Source organism: Pyrus communis, chromosome 3 (assembly GCF_041283825.1).
Source record: "Pyrus communis isolate YQ-2024b chromosome 3, ASM4128382v1, whole genome shotgun sequence".
Lineage (NCBI taxonomy): Eukaryota > Viridiplantae > Streptophyta > Magnoliopsida > Rosales > Rosaceae > Pyrus > Pyrus communis.
In genome coordinates, this window is record NC_142567.1 from 28,133,895 (window position 1) to 28,153,757 (window position 19,863).

General features: G+C 37.2%; 4 protein-coding genes across 10 annotated transcripts; 1 reads left to right on the forward strand and 3 right to left on the reverse strand.

Moving 5' to 3' along the window:
- Positions 1 to 4,475: 4,475 nt before the first annotated feature.
- Positions 4,476 to 8,221, reverse strand: CPSUFE (chloroplast sulfur E). The gene is made up of 2 exons (XM_068454932.2): positions 6,922 to 8,221; positions 4,476 to 5,499 (listed from the first exon to the last, which is right to left on the reverse strand). Exon 1 carries the CDS (start codon positions 8,094 to 8,096, stop codon positions 6,954 to 6,956), a length of 1,143 nt encoding a protein of 380 aa, XP_068311033.2. The 5' UTR covers positions 8,097 to 8,221; the 3' UTR covers positions 4,476 to 5,499; positions 6,922 to 6,953.
- On the forward strand, positions 4,950 to 5,870 carry LOC137715593 (Late embryogenesis abundant (LEA) hydroxyproline-rich glycoprotein family). Its single transcript, XM_068454934.2, has one exon. The coding sequence runs from the start codon at positions 4,950 to 4,952 to the stop codon at positions 5,748 to 5,750; it is 801 nt and encodes a 266-aa protein (XP_068311035.2). The 3' UTR covers positions 5,751 to 5,870.
- Positions 8,222 to 10,399: 2,178 nt separating the features above from the next.
- On the reverse strand, positions 10,400 to 12,952 carry LOC137716466 (fructose-bisphosphate aldolase, cytoplasmic isozyme 1-like). Of its 2 annotated transcripts, none has more exons than XR_015961054.1 (4): positions 12,845 to 12,952; positions 12,007 to 12,278; positions 11,481 to 11,890; positions 10,400 to 10,988 (listed from the first exon to the last, which is right to left on the reverse strand). XR_015961054.1 is itself a non-coding variant. In XM_088691697.1 (4 exons), exons 3-4 carry the CDS (start codon positions 11,508 to 11,510, stop codon positions 10,626 to 10,628), a joined length of 393 nt encoding a protein of 130 aa, XP_088547823.1. In that variant the 5' UTR covers positions 11,511 to 11,890; positions 12,007 to 12,278; positions 12,369 to 12,918; the 3' UTR covers positions 10,400 to 10,625. The 2 variants fall into 2 exon arrangements, 1 of the variants encoding a protein (XP_088547823.1); XM_088691697.1 differs by having other exon boundaries at positions 12,369 to 12,918.
- Positions 12,953 to 13,505: 553 nt separating this feature from the next.
- On the reverse strand, positions 13,506 to 19,452 carry LOC137715357 (uridine kinase-like protein 3). Of its 6 annotated transcripts, none has more exons than XM_068454652.2 (15): positions 19,181 to 19,452; positions 17,917 to 18,077; positions 17,714 to 17,805; positions 17,478 to 17,547; positions 16,974 to 17,092; positions 16,679 to 16,775; positions 16,212 to 16,291; positions 15,596 to 15,790; positions 15,429 to 15,512; positions 15,250 to 15,310; positions 15,091 to 15,151; positions 14,680 to 14,773; positions 14,487 to 14,559; positions 14,246 to 14,328; positions 13,506 to 14,130 (listed from the first exon to the last, which is right to left on the reverse strand). In XM_068454652.2, exons 2-15 carry the CDS (start codon positions 18,071 to 18,073, stop codon positions 13,954 to 13,956), a joined length of 1,443 nt encoding a protein of 480 aa, XP_068310753.2. In that variant the 5' UTR covers positions 18,074 to 18,077; positions 19,181 to 19,452; the 3' UTR covers positions 13,506 to 13,953. The 6 variants fall into 6 exon arrangements, with proteins under 6 accessions (XP_068310753.2, XP_088547820.1, XP_088547821.1 ...); XM_088691694.1 differs by having other exon boundaries at positions 18,715 to 19,269; XM_088691695.1 differs by lacking the exon at positions 19,181 to 19,452 and adding an exon at positions 18,177 to 18,355.
- Between the last annotated feature and the right edge of the window lie 411 nt (positions 19,453 to 19,863).

Consider the following 19,863-nt stretch of genomic DNA (forward strand, 5'->3'; position numbering starts at 1 on the left):
AATTGGCCCTATAATTTTGCGTGTGAGAGGACATAACTGACCCTAGAACTTTTTCCAAATTTTCCATTCGATAAAATGTAAGAGTAGTACTAATGAAATGTTTTAGAACTAATTAAAACGCTTACCTTCATGTCGGTGACTTGAAAGCATGTACGAAATAACTTTTAAGCTTGTTGGGATGGAAAACTCTATGAATCTATGAACGAATTAATCTGTGAAAGTAGAACTGTATATTTATAACGACCGAATTAGTCCTACAGTATTCGACAAAAAAAAAAGTCCTACAGTATTACTTCCTTCCTGTGGACTTGTATTATATATATATATATATATAGACCCTTTATGCAAAGGGATCCTAATCTTTTTCAAAAAATAGAGATTAGGTGTGGGGTTCATTCCACATCGAACTTCAACGATCCGAATCGTCTATTTTGTAAGTCTCGATTCATAGATCATCTTTGCAAAAATTCAATTCAATCCAAAATCATTTGCCTTTTTAATTATCAAGATAAAATTTTATTGTTTCTTATAGAACAAAGTATTCATTAATTTCTTTGAACTCAATTAGATGTTTTAAACATTTCCGATTTGACTAATATTTTGCAAGGATGATCTATGAGATGCAATTTGAAAAATAGACGGTTTGGATCGTTAAAGTTCGATATAGTATGAACCCCACAACTAGTCCCCATTTTTATAAAAAAACAAAATGAGGATCCCTTCCCTTAAAGATTTCATATATATATATATATATATATGAATTGGATCCCATCCGGATCCACTTTGTGGGGATTCTAGGAATCCTCACATCTTAGCTAATCATCATGTATCGTGCGGTCAAAAATTATTTGATTTTTTTATTTAAAATTAAATACAAATAGTATCTAACAAAATAAGATCCCCACAAATGGATCCGAAGAGGATCCTCTACGCAGTCCTTGCAATTACATGGAAGTATCTAAGAGACTAGTTTTTTTTTTCTTCTCAGAAATATACAATACAAAGTCAGATCAATTACCGCGGTTTCGCAGGCTTAGTCCTGATCAGCGGGCGTCTCTCATCTACTTGCAAATAAAAGATTATAGATTATCATTCTTACTTCTTAATTCTCTCTATATACTCATCTTTTGTTAATTTTCTCTACGTAATATTATAGGCAACCCAGAAAATGTTTCAGTATATCGTCTTAATTAAGGGTTTTTTTTTTTTTTCTTTCCATTTTCTGGCATTTAAATCAGTTTTGCTGGGGTCTTTTTTAACAGTGATTAAAATAATATGGAATTCTCAGACTTTATTTTGATTAATTGGCTTAGGTTAATAAATTAATTGTAGAGCTCGGGTGCTACTGGTATGTTTTAGATGAGAGATTGGTAGGCGGTTCAGCTTGCAAAATCAGTTTGATTATATACGAAGGTTTTTCAACATAGGATGACGTTATTCACACATCTTTTTTTACCTTTTATATATTATTCTTAATTTCTGGTTATCGGATCGATAAATTGAAGAAAATCAAATGACATAAATTAACAAATGATGTATAACAAGTAAAAATGAATTTATAAATAGTATCACCCTGTCACATCAAGCCGCAGAAGGAATTGATTGTACGTGATTTTAATTCTTGTATGAATACCTTCTTGTGTGTATGAGTTAAGGTTGGATCGGGGTACCGTCTAACAATACTCAATGATGAGATCATCGATTTACATTATAGACTTTTAATAATTCAAAAATACTCGTAAAAGAAAATTTTTACAATGTGAAATCCCATTGTTTCCTTTATTTGGATAAAAAAAAAAAAAAAAGCATACCTGGTACAAGCATGACTAGAAGTTTATCATTCCCACCCTGCAATGCACCTTCTACATACAAGCAGTAATTTATATAGATATATAGCATGGCAAATATTAGTCGAAGTTTTTTGTTTCCACATAAAAATAGTATGGCACTATCATAAATTTGAGTGGAAAATTTTTATTTTCTCTTCTTAAAAAAAAGACCAGTTGGTGCCTTCGTCATGACAGTCTATCTCTTTGAGGGTTAGGAAAACTCACAGAGGCATTTCAAACCATCGTGCGATTCACCAGCATCAAGAATTGAACTTAGGACGTGTCATATAGAATATGGGTTTGGAATCCATCTCCAATCACTAGACCACCCTGTAATGGTTAAATTTTTTTTGTTAAGGGTGGAGGAAGTCCATATTCCCAGTGCCAAGGGACAGATTTTCGAACATATTTTTACATAAGTGGCCATGTCAAATGGAATATTCCTTAAATATTTGCAAATTGTAAAAATAAACATATATATGATTCACTTTAAGTAAGGCAATATGACAAGCGAAAAATGATTGATTATTTTTCTTGACGGCCAAGCAACCTCCACAATATAAAATATCTCACATGTGTACGGCCAAATTCTGGCTGGAATGTTGGATGATGACCCCAACCAGTTATGGAGTTGCTGTAGACTGTGCCCTCAGGCGTGCACCAAGTCGTCGAGGCAGGCTTCTACTACTTGGATTCACCTTTTGCTACTTGGATGACGTGCGGTAGCATGCACAAAAGAATCATAGTACCAATCATTAAATCCTATATCTCGAGAGGAGCATGATTTATTCCCCTCCAAATCTCATTTTCTTCTTTTTCTTCTTCACTCACTTTCTTCTTTGTCTTCTCTCTTTATAACTTAATATAAAATGTTGATATAACTTAATCGTGACCATTTAAATAAGAGAGAAATAAAAGAGAGGAGAATTTAGAAGGGAGAGAATCCTCAAAAAGAGTATGATAAAGAAATTTTCTTTACAATTGTCTATGTATGTTGTGTTGCTAGAAGGGGAAGGTAAATATTGTAATTTGATATCCATATTTTTACTTCTCACACATTTCTCTCAAATTTCAACCGTCGGATTAGATGAATTGAATATCAATAGACAAAAATTAACAAGAGTGTTAAAAAGATAAAAAATAATATGTGAATAACACGACCCTTAATGGTATTAAGAATTCATTTTCTTAATAAGTTCCTAAATGATTTCCAAACAATAATGTGGTTCAAATTCGCTATTGGCGAGAATCGAACCTAAGACTTCTCACTTACAAGTGAAGAGGAATATCACTAGACCGTAGTATTAAGTGACAAATCTGGTGTGTTGTTGATCCATCATTAATTTGAAGAGACACTTTGGGGTTTTCAACAAAGGGTAGTGTTTTTTTTTTTTTTTTTTTTTTTTTTTTTTTTGTTTTTTTGTTTTTTTTGTTTTTTTTTTTTTTTTGGAACAAACGATATTATTTACACTAAATGGACATGATGAGTTTAGCCTCACAATGAGCTAGCAATAATATGGTTCAAATTCGCCTTTAGCGAGAATTGAACATAAAACCTCTCACTTAAAAGTGAAGATAAATGCTGCTAGACCGTAGTACTAAGTGGCAACAAAGAGTAGTGTTAGGAAGACCAAAATTTATAAACTAAATGATGTGTTACCAATAAAAAATAAACACATCAATCAACGTTTAAGTAATAATCCAATAATCAACAATCACGCTATTTTGGTTTGCAAATTTTAAACTCCCTAAGCAGATCGCACTATGGTTCCTTTGTACCACTCCACCCAGCTGCCAGCCTGACCTAAGGCACTCCATGATTGCCATGGCTTTTGGGGGATATAAATCTTTATGCAGCACTAGTTCTGAGTACTTGACAATACATTTTTTGTGAGTGACTTTATCGCATTTCTTTAGCTTGTCATCATCCGAAAATATTCAATTTAAAGTGCAGAAAATTTTAAAAATAAGTGCCAAATCCGCTTTTCTTATAAGATAAATTATGCATCTCACTCATCACATAGTAATGTTTTAGAAAAAATGAAATCGCATACCGGCTTGCTCAAGCTGCTCTCACATCAGGTGCTCCAAGTAATTCAAAATTTTGTAACTGGTTTGAGGAACTACCGGATGTTGTTATTGATCTCTTGTTTGAGGAACCACACTGTAACTAGTCGTTCTAACTTTCTGACTTTTTGAGCCTTTAATGAAATCTCTGCCACTAATTTTCCAAAAAAAAAAAAAAAAAAAAAAAAAACAAAAAAACACGTTTCTAATGTTTGAAAAAGAAGGAAAAGATAAATGAATCCCAAATAGTTCAGTGTTCCAATGATTTAGAGCTAACTGATTACATCTGACCTGCTTACTTTTGAACCTTTTTGTTTGTCTAGTGTTTTTCTGCACTATCTTTATAGCAAGTTCTAACTTTCCGCCTTCCTTAGTGGCTAAACATGTCAAAACACTTACAAGTTTGTATAAGATAAAACCAGCAGCATGGTAAGATTATTACATCACAGGCTCCAAACCCCTTGATCTTGTTCATCTTTTTGGATTGCTTTTGTAGCCAACACTTGTGCTCACAAGTTCTTATGCTATAAGCGCTTTCATTAAAGACACGTACAAGTTTTTATCAAAAATCCAACGATGTCATGAAAAATCATCTGATATATGCTTTTTTCACAAAATGTTTTTGTGTTGTGGAAGGCACTCCTAACTATTTATACTAAATACAGTTAGAAGCATTCTTAGTTGTCAATAAAAACATTTGTAGGCGTTCAATAAGAACTGCAAGCTGGCAGTACATCTAACCATTCACAACTTCGACTAGTCAAACCAATCAAAAGTGCTTGTAATCAAAGCACTTTGCAGAACAGGGCCACTTCTGTTTCAAACAGTGCTTGCAATCAGCAATTTCAAAAGCAAAACCATTCAAACACAAACATCCCACCTTTAGCTCCACCAAAACCCTCTTTTGCAAATACCACTTCTACCCCTCAATCAAAAGCTTCTTTTCCTTTACTTGCTTTAATCAGTTTCCTCATTTATTTAAACAAACAATTATCTTCATCTTCCCCCTTCATCACTAGGTTCAGCTGTTTTGCTTCTGGTTGTTCTTCAGAGATGTTAGCCCTCCCACCTCCACCGCCATCTCCAGTTCCACCTTCGCCGCTACCTCAACCCCCGCCCCAACAGCATACCAGACGCCTGCCCCGATCCACAAGGCCAACGACACCAATCTCCTCCAGACAAATCATCATATCAAAGTTCGCTCCGAATCGAGAAGCCCCAGCACCTGATGAAGAAAATCTAGTCTCAAGTAAACCGACAAAGCAAACAATACTCCGGCAACCTCAACGGACAAATCCGCTTATCTGGTGCTGTGCAATTGCGTGTCTCATATTTAGCCTTATTCTTATTTTCTGTGGAATTGCAACTTTGATACTCTTCCTAGTTATTAAACCAAAAACTCCATCATTTGACATCCCCAATGCAAGCCTCAACACCATCTACTTCGACTCACCTGAATACTTCAACGGCGACTTCACTTTCCTCGCAAATTTCTCCAACCCTAATCGGAAAATCGATATAAGATTTGAGTATCTGGATATGGAGCTTTACTTTTCTGACAGGCTCATAGCAACTCAATCTCTTGCACCTTTCACACAAAGACCTGGAGAAGGAAGGTTGGGATCAGTTCGCCTAATATCGAGCTTGGTTTACCTCCCTGTCAATCACGCTGTGGCACTTCGGACGCAGGTGCAGAACAATCAGGTCAACTATAATATGAGAGGAACATTTAAAGTGAGAGCCAGTCTAGGTATGATCCATTTTTCTTACTGGTTGCATAGCAGATGCCAGTTACAAATGACAGGTCCACCAACGGGTGTTTTAGTAGCAAGAAGTTGCAAATCTAAAAGATGATCAGGAGAACTATTTCCTGGTATCTTCCTTCTATGCTCTTATTATGTCTACATTGAAACCTAAATGTATAAAGGTTATATCAGCTAAATAAATATGATACATAAGCATTCTTTTCTACAACTTACGAAGTAGTTTTTTCTTTTCTGTTTTTGCATTCGGACATTCGGTTGGCTCTTTCACGAGTCCCTTAGTAACAAAACATACAGGACACAACTTTTCATCTAGAACAAATATGGTACACAAGAAATGGGACTAAAAAACAGAGGAAACACGATAGCCTCATCTGCAGAACGGAAAAAAAAGGGTCTGCTGAATTGGAACTGAACAGAGGAATCAGAAGCACTAGCAAGAGATGTATGGAGATTCAACTAGGATCCTGCAAAGATTTGGGCATAACTTCTCCCTTGTTTTAATACTGACACATTGGTCCGTTATAGTGCTCCACCGCTGCACTACCACTTTAATATGTTTACTTAATCAAAAGAATTCATATAAAAAGCAATGTTTGGTCCAAATTTTTACAGAAAGTCAACCAGAGATTGAATTAAGACAAGAGCTGGAGAATCCATCTACAGGTTTGTATTTGTTGGGGGTACTTTTCTAGATAGTTCCTATGTCAAAAGTGTCCTAATCAGAAATCACCTAATATACTATAGCTCTTTTCTAGATTTAAAGAGACCGGATGTTCAATACGACTGTGTAATAGACAATCAACGATGTTACGTAATGGACAGCTGGTGGCTGGAGAGTAGCCAGCAGATGAAAACTAGCACAACCTCAATACTTTGTACTAAAATTTCCACTGGATGACAGTACATATCTAAACTACCTTATGGTAAAGAACCCACAAAGAGATTCAGTCTGCAAATCGACAATTTCCATTAGAATTATTGATCCCCCTAAGTGCTATATCGTTATCCAGTGTCTTATGCCAAGTTAATCAATGTTTGAAACAATTGCAAAGACAACTAAAGTATATAGCTAGTTCGCCACAAGGTTTTCACCAATATGTAATTCAATTATGCATTATAAAGATTCAAGAAAGTATATGTTCACATTCTAACAAATCTTATGAGCACCATGTGTACATCAATTCTGAAAATTCAGACCAACAACCTCATTATAAGATCATCGAAGCAATATATAAGAGCAAAAATTAAAAAATATGAACCTCTTTCACGTGAGAAACCAGGAGCCGAGCCTTCACCCTCCACTCACTTCAGATGGTGTTTTCGCCACAATCGACAATGCGTGTAGTCCACTTTGCAATTCTTCTTGCAACAAACTATATATAAGCCTATGCCTCTTAACCAAACTCTTCCCTTCAAACTCCTTAGACACAACTCTCACATTGAAATGCGTCTCCCCATCACCACTCCCTCTAACCCCAGCGTGCCCGGCATGTTGATAAGATATGTCTTCCACTTCCAATTCCACGGGACTTAACTCTCGCATCAATTTCTCCTGAATTCTCTTCCCTCTGCTTCCCAAGTCACCTGAATCTGCCACATTTTCGCTCGTTTCACTCGCTACCAGTTCCAATTGCTTAACATTTTCTCTAGAACTCAATCCAATATCCTCACCCTCAATCCCACCGTCAACTGTCAAACCCGATTTCGAATTCTTTCCCCCGCCCACTTCAGAATCCACTGCAAGCTCCAAACTTTCGACATTATCTTCAATTTTCGCCACGAAACGCTCACTCTCCCCTCCATTTTCTTCCTCCACAAGCAACTCCTTCGCCTTCCTTTGCATCAACCTCAACATATTCAAAAACCCATTATTCCTCGACGGAGTCAGGCTCTGCTGCAGCCCCAGAAGCACCGCGAAATCGGGCGAAACCCGCAAAACCTCATCCACCGGGCGGCCCGATAACCCGCTAACTAGCAAAGCAGCGAGTCCCTTGGTAAGGACCGAGTCGGAATCAGCCTCGAAAAACACATTCTTCTCTGAGTCAAGATACGCCCTGACCCACACCTGCGAGACGCATCCCTCCACTTTGTTCTGCTTCGTCTTGTATCGATCATCCAACGGCTTCAAATTCTTGCCGTAGAACAGGAGCTGCTCGTACTTGGCCTTCGGGAGCTGTACAGACTGGAAGAGCTTGACGATTTCCTGGAGCTTCGGAGGGAGGTCCTCGACGGGCTGCAGGGACGTGGAGCTCGTTGCGGATGCGGACGGCGGCGGAGGGGAGGCGGAGGATATAGTGGGGATTCTTTGGAAAGTGATGGATCTTTTGGGGAAAGAGATGAATGGAGGTTTTGGGGTTTTAGGTTTGAGAATTGAGCCAGGGATTTTGGTGGTGAATAATCGAAACGACGATGAGATTGAAGAAGACGACGACATTTCTGGAGGAGGAGAGCGAAGAGATGGACACAGTGGCAGGTTAAAAGATTTGAAGCAGATGGACTGAAACTCGCCGTTTTGTCCTTGCTAATGAGTCGGGCCGTTTTTATGTTTTCTGGCCTTGAGTCTCGTACAAACAACAATAAACTATTGTCTCATTAAGTTAAGTTGGGCGGAGTAGAATCTTAGAACACTATTATGTTCGATTTTATGTCAGAGCTTGGATTAATTTCAAGTACTTTTTATCTTTTTCTTAAAGTCTGTTTCTAAGTTTTCTTAGGTCGTCATCTACTCCTTTTGCCTCGAGTTTCTGTCCCATAGTCAAATCTTGTAACCGAAGTCACTGTAGGGCGTTGGTTCACGTGTTCAAACTATCTTAACCAATTTTCTCTTATCTTATCTTTAATTATGGCAACCCCAACTTTACTAGCATATGACGGTCGCACAACACAGTCGATGCACTCTTTCACTTCATCATTCCAACTTGTATCCTAGGGTTGAGATTTCTATTTAATTCTTCGTTCTTCCAAGATAACGAAAGTATTCACTCTTTAACAATTCCTTATCTCCAATCTTCACTTCTATCTCATCTAGACCCATTCTCACTGGACTTGCATTCCATATATTTTGTCAGCCTTGAGTCTCGTAGTACCCAAAAAAAACTCCAGTACAACATGAGGCTTGATATTATTTTATGTGCATAACGTTTGTTCTTTATTGAGTGGAAGAGTTGACAATACTGCATATATTTGTCTCTAATTCAATAACATGACATCTGTTTTCTGTTAAGTGGACGAAGTGTAACAAAAAAAAATTTCTCCCCATTTAATCTTGATTTTTCTTCTTGTTACGTGATTAAGTTCATAGATCAATACGATGGATAACAAAAGATAAGATATGTCAAATATTATTTTTATGATAAGATCATAAGTGTATGCAACATGATGTTACGGTCACACAATAGTTTCCCCATATTGTGCTCGCCCTCAAAATATATGGTTCCATCAAATCCTGCAGGAAATAATTTCACTATGGTTACATCAAAACTCGAAACTTTTGAGCAACAACATTTAAACATCTTTCCTAAGCACAATTCTAAACATCTTTCTTTTGTTCAATCTAAACATCTTCGGTGTAGTTACGTCCAATCACAACATTATATTATTACATAATTTCGGAACCTCGTTAAGCATTAAGACGAGACAAAAAAAATTAACTACGTGTAAAACTCTAAAGATTTGAGTTTATTTAAAAGTAGTGATATTCAATTTTTTTACCTTTCACGTATCATTGTTAATATTGTGTTCATTAATTGTTTTCAAATCATTTGATTTAATGACCGAAGAACTCAGCCACTCCACCACAATAAAAAAAACAAAATCAAATTCAAGCAAAACAATTTTGAAGGGTTTGATGGAAAAATGGAAAACAACTATGAATAACCAAAATTAGCAACAAAGTCTTCACGTCATATATTTAAACAAACTAATATTATAGGACGACCAAGATCCTGGAAAAACATTTACATTCATGAGGACAACATCTTCACGCGACTTACTCTACTCAAACTCTCGGCGTAGATGTATCTCTTTCCTACGGTGCGCGGCGAATTGAACCCTACGGCAGTGATTGCGAGAGTCGGAGATATTCAGTTTCTTGACTGCTATCTCGGCGTCCTCCCTGTTCACAAACTCGACCAATCCAAATGATCGAGGGGTTCCAGAAGCACTTAGTAGACTCACCTGTCAAAGAAACCAACCCAGCTCATCAAAAGTCCTGCACAAATCCAGAATAAACTAAAAAGGTCGAGTATTCACGCCCAACAGTCGGTTTGTCCAGCAACATCTAAGTTACAGTAGCCTTTTCTAGAAAGACTAGAAGTTACTAAAAATGTGTGGCTATTATGCCAAGCTAAGACGGTAAGCAGTAGAAAAGTCGGCAAACATTGGCTATAAATATGTGATATGTCTTGTTGTAAGAAGCAAGCAGAGAAGCAAATAACGAAGAAGTGAGTCAAACTAACTACATTTTAACGTTTTAAATTGACTAATTTAAAGGTAAATATGTTGTTTGATCGTAAATTATCTCTTTGTTAAAAATATTTTAAAAGTGTTTTTAAAATGATTGAAAGACCTTTTAGCGAAAATATTTTTTTAACCAATTCATGGTAGAAATCTAATTGGATCCTGAAAAAACACTTTAAGTATTTTCTGCAAAAATTACATGTCTGATGTTTCTTCAAAAAACACTTCATATGCTTTGGGAATCCAAAATTAATATCACCGACAGAACTTTTAATCATGTTAAAATTAAAGCACTTCATATGAGCGCCTGATTTGCTTTAATATGAATAGTGTGAGCGAGAATACATTTGGTCAGTTAAGTACATTTATAATGGGAATTAACATTGTAGAATAAGTACCAAATACCAGGAGTCATGGACCAAAATCAAATACAAGTTTACGTTGCTTCATGCAATTATACATATAATACCCATATATTCCCCAAAAACCCCATCCGGTTAAAGGCCTAGTACTTGTATCCCTTGACAAACAAACTCTCAGAAGCCAATCCACTAGCACTTCCTCCAGAGTACTTTCCAAGTGTGGCATCTGAGTTTGCCTTGCACCTTGTCAAGAACGTCTCCTGAGCTTTTGCAACATTCTCCTTCTTCCCACCCCAAGTCTTGAGTGTGCTTGCTTGCAAAGCTCGCCCGAATGAGAATGAAAGAGTCCATGGCTTCAACACATCCAACCTGTTCATTGCATCCAAGTTGAGTGTTGCCTCTTCCTCACTTTGTCCACCGGACAGAAACACAATCCCAGGCACAGCTGCTGGGACTGTCCGGCGGAGTGCAGTCACTGTGTACTCAGCTATCACCTCTGGCGTAACCTGTGAAAAGATTGAAGCCCTTTCAGTATGAAGAATAATTATGTTGACAATGTTGTATGTGCCGGTTATATATAATCTTCCTCTTTCAATACTTCTACATGAAACTACTTTTATATGGTGCGACCAACATGCACGCGCTCCGCTCTATGAGAAATGAACTTTTTTTGTTACAAATACAACTTTTATCTTACTTCAGCAATAACTATAACATGTATGCGATACACCAATTGTCATATATAGTATTACAAAGCCATCTAAATCACGATTCCTACAATATTAATATAACATTCAATGGTGAATTCTAAACCTAACATACAGTAATTTGGGTTGATTCTGTACAAACATTAAACTCTTACATTCCACATCTTTCATGTCAGTCATATTACCAATGATATTATACATAATCGAGACATATATACAATGATTTTATATAAGAATTCTTTGTGAGAGAAAGCTCAAGAGAGGCAATAATCAATTATTTTCTGTTTTTACCTTTGGGCTGTCAGAGCCTGGAGTAACCATGTTGGGCTTAAGGAGTGTGCCTTCAAGAAGAACATGTTGCTCATTGAGTGCCTTGTAAACTGCTGCAAGAACCTTTTCAGTAGCAGCTGCACATTTCTTAATGTCATGATCTCCATCAGTTAAAATCTCTGGCTCAACGATTGGCACTAGTCCGTTCTCCTGGCAGATGATCGCATAGCGAGCCAAGCCCTGCGCATTCTGCTGGATGGACAGTTCCGAGGGCTCAGTGAGGCCTATCTTGAGCACGGCACGCCACTTGGCAAAACGCGTGCCTGCCTTGTAGTACTGTGCGCACCTAGCTCCCAGAGAGTCAAAGCCTTGGGTTGTTGTTTCTCCATTTGTTCCAGCTAGCTCAACGGTGCCCTTGTCAACCTTGATCCCTGAATCAAAGTGGTAAACGTTGATGTTAATGAAAATATGGAAACTTAAGTGGTGTGTCCAAAAACAGATGTCGAAAAAAAAATGTGTATCTATTTATCGAAATTTTAGACCATGCCTGGAATGACATTGTTTTCCTGGAGGATTTCGACGAAGGGTTTGCCATCAGAGCTCTTCTGGTACAAGGTCTCCTCGAAGAGGATGACACCTGAGAGGTAAGGGAGGGCGTTGGGAGAAGTGAAAGAAGCTCTCGGAGAGCTTGGCGGTTGGACTCAATGTTCTCGACATTGATGCTGGATAGACGCTTGCCAATGGTGCCTGTGCTCTCATCTGCTGCCAATATGCCCTTGCCTGGGGTGGCAATGTACTTGGCATTCTTTATAAGCTCCTCTGCACAAAACCAAGAGGGGTTGAGTATAATTCAAACTTTTTACAAGCTAAGGGATGACTGCAATGAGTGTTATATGTATATATACTTACATGTTCTCTTAAGGAAATTGTTTGGTTTTTCGAAAATTTCATGGTGAATGACCAAAATTGTTTCCAACGCAGTGCTTATCAGGACTCACGTCCACAATACTTGCTTATTTGAAACTGGTTACGTCAGAAGTACTTATGCTCACAATCATTTTATTGAAAAAGTGCTTATTTTTCTTAGTCAAAGACCCAAATGATTTCCACCAGTGTCATGACTCATGTCCATTAGACTCCCTCATTTGGAACTGGTTTCGTAAGAACTACTTATGCTTACGATTATATTATAGACATGTAAAAAAATAAAAATAAAAAATGTAAGTACTTCTTGAAAAAAGCATTAAAAAGTGTTTCTTCATAAAAGTATTTTACGACCCAAAAGTGTTTTTTTGAAAAGCAGTCCTAAACAAGTTTGTTATTGAGAGAGGGGGGGGGGGTGTTGGGGAGGAGAAAGAGAGGGAGGAGGTGTGGGGAGGGAGTACCAGCATACTTGCCAACAAAGGCTGACATGGTTGAGGATTTAGGATAGGTATCAGATAACACTGGACGAAAGTGCAAAATCTAACTTACACACCCAACAACCTATATACACAAAGCTCCGGTGGAATATGCCATCAGAAATCCACCAGGGCATTCACCGACACGTGTCAAAAGGTTAGCCTAAGGAAAGTTATCAACCTATGTTTGGGCAACGAGTGATCACTCTCCTTGCCAAGTGGCAAGTCATATCCTCAGGCAAAAGTTTGTGTGGAAGGGCTAGCGATCCTCATCCAAATTACTCAGAAGTTGAAGAGACACAAACCAAAGGAAAATTTTGGATCTCCTAACCAACCATGTGTGACTCATCCATTTCGGTTTTCTGTTTTCAGTTCGCTAGTAATAGATGGGATGCGAAGAACAGTTGCCCAATTGTCAGCAGTAATCTATGCATCTTGATTGATCTCACATGCATTAACAACTGATAATCGCTCAAAATCAATAGTTGAAATGAAATTTTATCCAACAACTAATCACATAAATGAGTGTATACCGCATCTCTCTCACGTTCAGCCTTTACAATTCTCATCGCGTGACTAGTTATTTTGAGAGCGGTACACCCTCACTGTATGCAAGAGCTTACGAAAATGAGGAACGACAAGAAAATTGTGAAGCAACGAAAAATATATTATCACTGTCGGTAAATGTCCTGGTTCATAATACATATCATGGGGAGGGCCATTCATTTGCCCGTAAATCGCTTCCCCTTTAAGCCATACAGATGCAAGGTAAACTTCAAAAGGGAACTTGAAAATCTAGGCACACATTCACTGCCTGCTACGACAACTAGCGGTCCAACCCTTACAACGGTATCGTCACTTTATAGAAGAGCATCATCTGAGAAAGAAAAACCCTATATGCCAAATGGTTCGAAAGTAAAATTATCCAAGATTCAAAGGATGATAATTCGGTTTCATGAAGTCAAAACTTTTTCAACACTGAAATGTAGAACCCAGCACAGTACTAGGCAAGCCAAGTTGAACTGATTTCCATCATTGCCGAAAATAACTCGAGTTGATCAAAGGGTTGGACAAACTAGCAGTTTTTATTGGAACTACACTGATGGAGGACCTACCACTTGATCATCATCATCAGTTCCAAAATATCGGTCCCCAAACTCACCCATGCCAGGTACGACACGAAAATCTTCGTTCAGACCACTTTCAATCTCAGAGGTCACAATCTTTATTCTGGGGAAGCGTTTGCAGACCATGTGCACACCTTGAGGTGCCTGGCCAATTGATGTGCAACATCATTACAAATTTACAAGTAACGGTCAGAGGGAAGTCCAAAATCAAACTAATAGTCAGAGGAACCTGAAGCACGTGAGAGAGACGTTAACTTACAGATATGAGATTGAGAAATATAATGTTGGACTCTGGCACGCCCTTCTCTAAAATTAGAGAAATAGCTTGAGCAGCCGAGTTCCCTGAAGACAATGGTATGTAGTTTTATAATAGCCAATAATTCAATACGATTTTAAAAAGAATCACTTTTGACAGTCATTTATTTTCTTTGTTAGCGTACTTGATTCTGAAGAATCGGCAAGTCCAAACAATAACTATATATTATCAGAAAAAAACGAACCTGTGCCTAGGATAGGATCCAACAGTAATACATGCCTCTCTGAAATGTCGTTGGGTAGTTTTTCATAAATTAGCTGTTCAGACAATAGATCAATAAGAAAAACATTTGGGGGTAACAGAAATGCAGGCATGAAAATGCATGCAGTTGGACCAACATGAGGGGTGGGAGTGAGAAGAGAGAGAGAGGTGTGAACCTGCTGACCGTTGTCTCCTTCTCTGTGAATAAGAATCTTTCCAATCTTGATACCTTTACAACATGCTCGCAAAGCATTCTCCATACTCTCGCCACTGGTAATAGAAGAATGTTAATCAAACCATTAAAACATATAGCAATTCATTTTTTTTTTTATAAATAAAATCAAACTCAGCAGGAGATACAACATTGTACCTGATGGTTACAAGACCATATGGTTCACAAAGACCAGGTTGGGTTTCGATTCAGATCTACTTAAAACCTCTAATTATAATCATCATTTGTTTTCACAAGAATGCATTTGAGAGAAAGTGATTGTTCATGTGTAAAGAAAGCCAAACTAGAAAGAATCGTAGAAGACTATTTTTTTCTATCCAGAAAAACCAAATGCCTTAAAGGAGCGGATCTGTACCTCCTGATGATAGACACACCGCATAACCTCTTACAAAAATCCACACCAATATACACAGAACCTGCATCCAGACCAAAGAAAACAAAGGATAGCCAAAATCAAAAATCAAATATGGGGAACGTTATATATGATAATTTGTGCAAATTAAAATCATCTTACCAGTTGGAGTGATCACCTGCTTTTCGGTAAATGGTAGATGTCCCAGGCCATGTTCAACAACCTATTCAAGATTCAGCACTAATGATGAGTGGTTTAAACAGATAATAATTGGCCCTATTTCATTAATGATCTTAAAACCCATCAAATCATCCCCTTGACTCGAAGAATCAAATACCCACCAAACGAATCAACCGGTCTGAATAGAAAACAAAATCATGCTTTGTTGTCTGAGAATCACGTATGAGGGTATGCATACCCCGTATCTGCATGAGACCAGCAACAATAATTGATGAGCCAAAAAAAATAAAATTAACATACAAAGAATATAAATATCTAGGAAGGGTACCTGAAAGGTAGAGTGTATGACATATAAATTGGGATAAATTTTACAAAGGTCATGTTGACCAAGCTTAGTACGAATATGTTGTACAATCAAATCAACAGCTATGTGATTATCTCCGCCGCGAGGAATAATGATATCAGCATACTTCTTAGTTGGAAGAATAAAGTCATCAAAAGCCGGCTTAACAAAATTTGAGTACTGCATTAAAATGATAATCACCATCAGAGAAAAGGCACCATCAAAGAAGTAGGTTGTAAGCATTAAATTGGTTGCCTAAATCACATGAACATGGGGAACAAAGTTAAGTAGAGGTAATAGGGATGAAAGAAGAAACCCTTTAACACCCTGAGTAAAATAGTGCAAAGAATGACTTGAGTACAATAGGGTAGAAAAAATTATCCAGTTTATTCAAGAGTACACCACTTATCTTGAATTCTTTTCCACAAGTACTGAGTACTAACACTCTACGAGAAGAGAATTCTCACAAGTATTGTCACTGAGAAAAAATAGTCACGTACACTCTTTTGTGAATTCGCAGCATGAAAAAAAAACTCTTATGTATAAGCTCGGACAAAAACCAACATTAAGTCTAACAACAATGAAATGGAAAGTTGCAAACCTGATCAAGAACTTGACCAATATCCCTTCCCTTCTCAACTGTATCACGCCTTATCCTCCTAGCCAACCGAACATCAGCATCTGCACTGAAAATTTTAAAATGTGAAGTGGCCTAATTTAGTAACAATATGACGTGACATATACCATTCCACTTATGACAGTAGCCTAAAACATAAACTATAACTATTACAAAGAATTGATTTCAATATACGATGAGAAGATATTAAATGAAAAGCAATACAACCATGCAACACCAGAGACCCCACATCCCGGCTAATCAAGTTAAAAAATTTAACGTGAAAGCCAAATAATATAAATTAGATGAATATACTAGAACATGAAACAAAAAAAAAAACTTTTCCCACAATGAGAGTTGTTTGTGGCGACATAAGCTTCGACAGCGCACTCTCGGAAGGCAAAGAAAAATTATCAATTCCAAAGGAAAAAGTGGGTACAAAGAAAAATGACCTGTATCAACAAAAATCTTCATATTCATCAACTCTCGGACACGAGGGTCATGGAAAGCAAGAATGCCTTCCAAGATTATGACATCTGAAGGATTTACCTGTTAAGGATAACAAGATAAAATAAAGAATTTCAGTGCATACGATAGAATTACACAAGATACATGAAAATAAGAATGTGTACACGTGTTCTGATATAATTCCAAAAGCTACCCCTTCACAAGAATAAGACCTCAAAACAACAGGTAACAAGATGTTGGACAATATGTCTCATAGATGCCGCAGATTTCAAAACCTACCCGTCTAGCTGGAAACACACTATGCTTGTAACTTTTGAAATCATAGTTTGGAATATCTACTGCTTGCCCATGCTTCAACTTGTCCATAGAAGATAATAGTTTCTCAGTGTCAAAAGCATCTGATGATACGCAAAAAATATGAATTAAAATTTGAAAGACAGCCAGCATAAAACTGAGCCAACCAGCACGCATGATAAAGTACTTGGAAGAAATAGTAACTGAACATACCAAAGGTCACAATCTAATTTTAAATTTCTATAATCCAACCATGTGCAAAGCACTAAAGAAAAACTACAGAAAACCAACTTGTTGAGTTATGCAGAAAACTAAGAGCACGACATTACTACCGTCTGGTTACCATTTTAGGTGTCTCAAACTGTAGCAACATGGAATTCTTTGATAGATTGCACATGTTTCATTTAAAAATCATGACATTTCATATACATATTTGTCCATGTACAATTTTACATTCCCTTAAATTTGAAGCTGCAATATTGCCCTCACCAGGATGGTCAAAGTTGTATTCATGTACACGATTAAGTTCCTCCTCAGTCAGATTATGATAAAAGGAATCCTGTAATAATATCATCCACGATATATAAGATACTAACTTGGAAAAGTGGCAAAATTCTCGGATGTGAAATACAGGAGAACCAAATAATAAAAAAAATCATGCAAAAATTATGTAACAACTAGCCTAATAGATCACAAAATTCTACACTTGAACAAGGAAATATTACCTGGTTAACAAGAACAACACGCTGATCATGAAGCTGCTGTATAATCATATCACAAACAGTAGTCTTACCAGAAGCTGCCCCACCAGCAACACCTGTGACAATATGTATGAAATTATGGATCATTTGAAAGCAGAATTAAAGAAAGTAGCTACCATGCCTGCTTAGGAACAACAATGAAAACCAAACCATAAATTTACACTTACCAATAACGAAGGGCTGTTTATGCATGTTTTCATGTGCTGATGTTATCGGTAGCTCCACCTTCTGTATTTGCTCTAAGCCATCCATGTGAAATCCAGAAAAATGAACCCCTGAGGAGGCCTCTATCATATCCACAACTGAATTCGAGCCCATGTTCATAGACCTACATAGAAAGAGGTAAGGAGAAGGTTTACAAGGTCATGAAATAGAAAGACTGAACCAAGTGCATGATCATACAAAACATCAAAACACATAGCTTAACTTATTAATATCTGCATTTCGATCAGATCCTTAGTCCAAAGCAGCATTCAACCCTACTTTGGCACTAAAACTTAAATTGATTAAGCCAAGCTTGGGTTAAATTCAGGTCAGGTAGCTGGTAAGTTACTTCGGCAGAGCAGATCTTTTTTTTTTTTTTTCCTGCATAGTGTTAAGTACTCTGAACTGAACTTACAGATCCCCAGAGTATCAAATTAAACTGTTTATACCATGCATCCATTCTAGATTAATCGCAATATTAAGTAAAGTTGTAAAATGATGATACTAATATGCAAGAAAAGTTGTAAGTTTTAAGATGATGATACTAATATGCAAGTAAAGTTGTAAACTTTAACACGATACAACCACCAAACAAATAAGATACTTATGAAACCAAATAATATTGGATCAACGTCGTATATTGCGCACATATAATCACAACTACATAGTAGCTGACACTTTAAAAAGCTATAAAATAAGCTAACAATTACTGATCAAACCTCAAAGCAAATAACAAGAATACGAATACAATAAGACAATACCACAATCGTGCCGACTACACACTCCTTTTTTGTTCCGTGCACCAATCATCTTCAAAACAACAATAATCACGAAACCAACGTATTCCGGACCACAATGGCATCGAAAAAGCGGATTCGATTGCACGAGATCATAATGAAAGCAACAAAACTAGCTAAAAAAAACTCAATCTTTACTCCCTAATCATTGCACTTCCACATTTCACACTTCCAACACACACAAACACAAAGCTTTTAATGCAAAAAATGAAATTGAAGTAATCATCTCCCGCCGAAAGCATCGAAAACAGTAATTTATCGGAAATTTCAATTCTGAGATCCAATGCGCATATCAAAAGATTCAAACTTTAATCCACCAAACAAAACCTCCTAATCAAACAATCAAAATTTAACCAAAATACAAACAAAAATTCGAAAAAAATTAGATTCAGTAACAGAAAATCAACGGAGGAATCTGCCAATGAGAAACCTGACGAACTCCCACGAGATTTCTAGAGAGAGAAAGAGAGATTCCAACGAACGCAAGCTGCTTGAAGAAATTCCAGAGGGAGAGAGAATGATCCCGACCGATCCCAATGGGTTTAAATAGTGGGTGCCCGAGAGCAAGACCTCGCACCAATGTTGAGGTTGTTAGATTACGGAAATGTCCTGGGTTTGGTGGGGTATTACTGTTGTGCCATCAACCTCGCTCTTTTTTTCTCTGATATTTTTGGGTTTGTTACTGTGCGCGCGCTCTGAAGTTCTGAACTCGAGATTGAGCTGTCCTGACCTGAATGGTCCATCATGGCACCGAATCTGAAGCGGGACCCACTTCTTTCTAATGAGACTTTTCAGTACGACCGTCACACGAGATGGTACACCACGTGTTCCTATATAAATAATAGGTTATGTGTGTTAAAAGTTTAATAACTAAAAAATTAAAAATTTTCATCACTTGCATAAAAACACATGGTGTACCATCAGTATTCCGGTCACAACTAAAAATTTCTTGTCTATTGGGTCAAAGAAGCTCTTGCGTGTATCTCACCATACCTTTTTACGGTGCGCACCAAGTTAGGGTTCACTCAAGCTTAAGGATTCCCTACATGTATTTCGATTGGGTCAAATTTTATGAGACAATTTTCTCTTCATTGCTTTGTTTCTATAATTTCA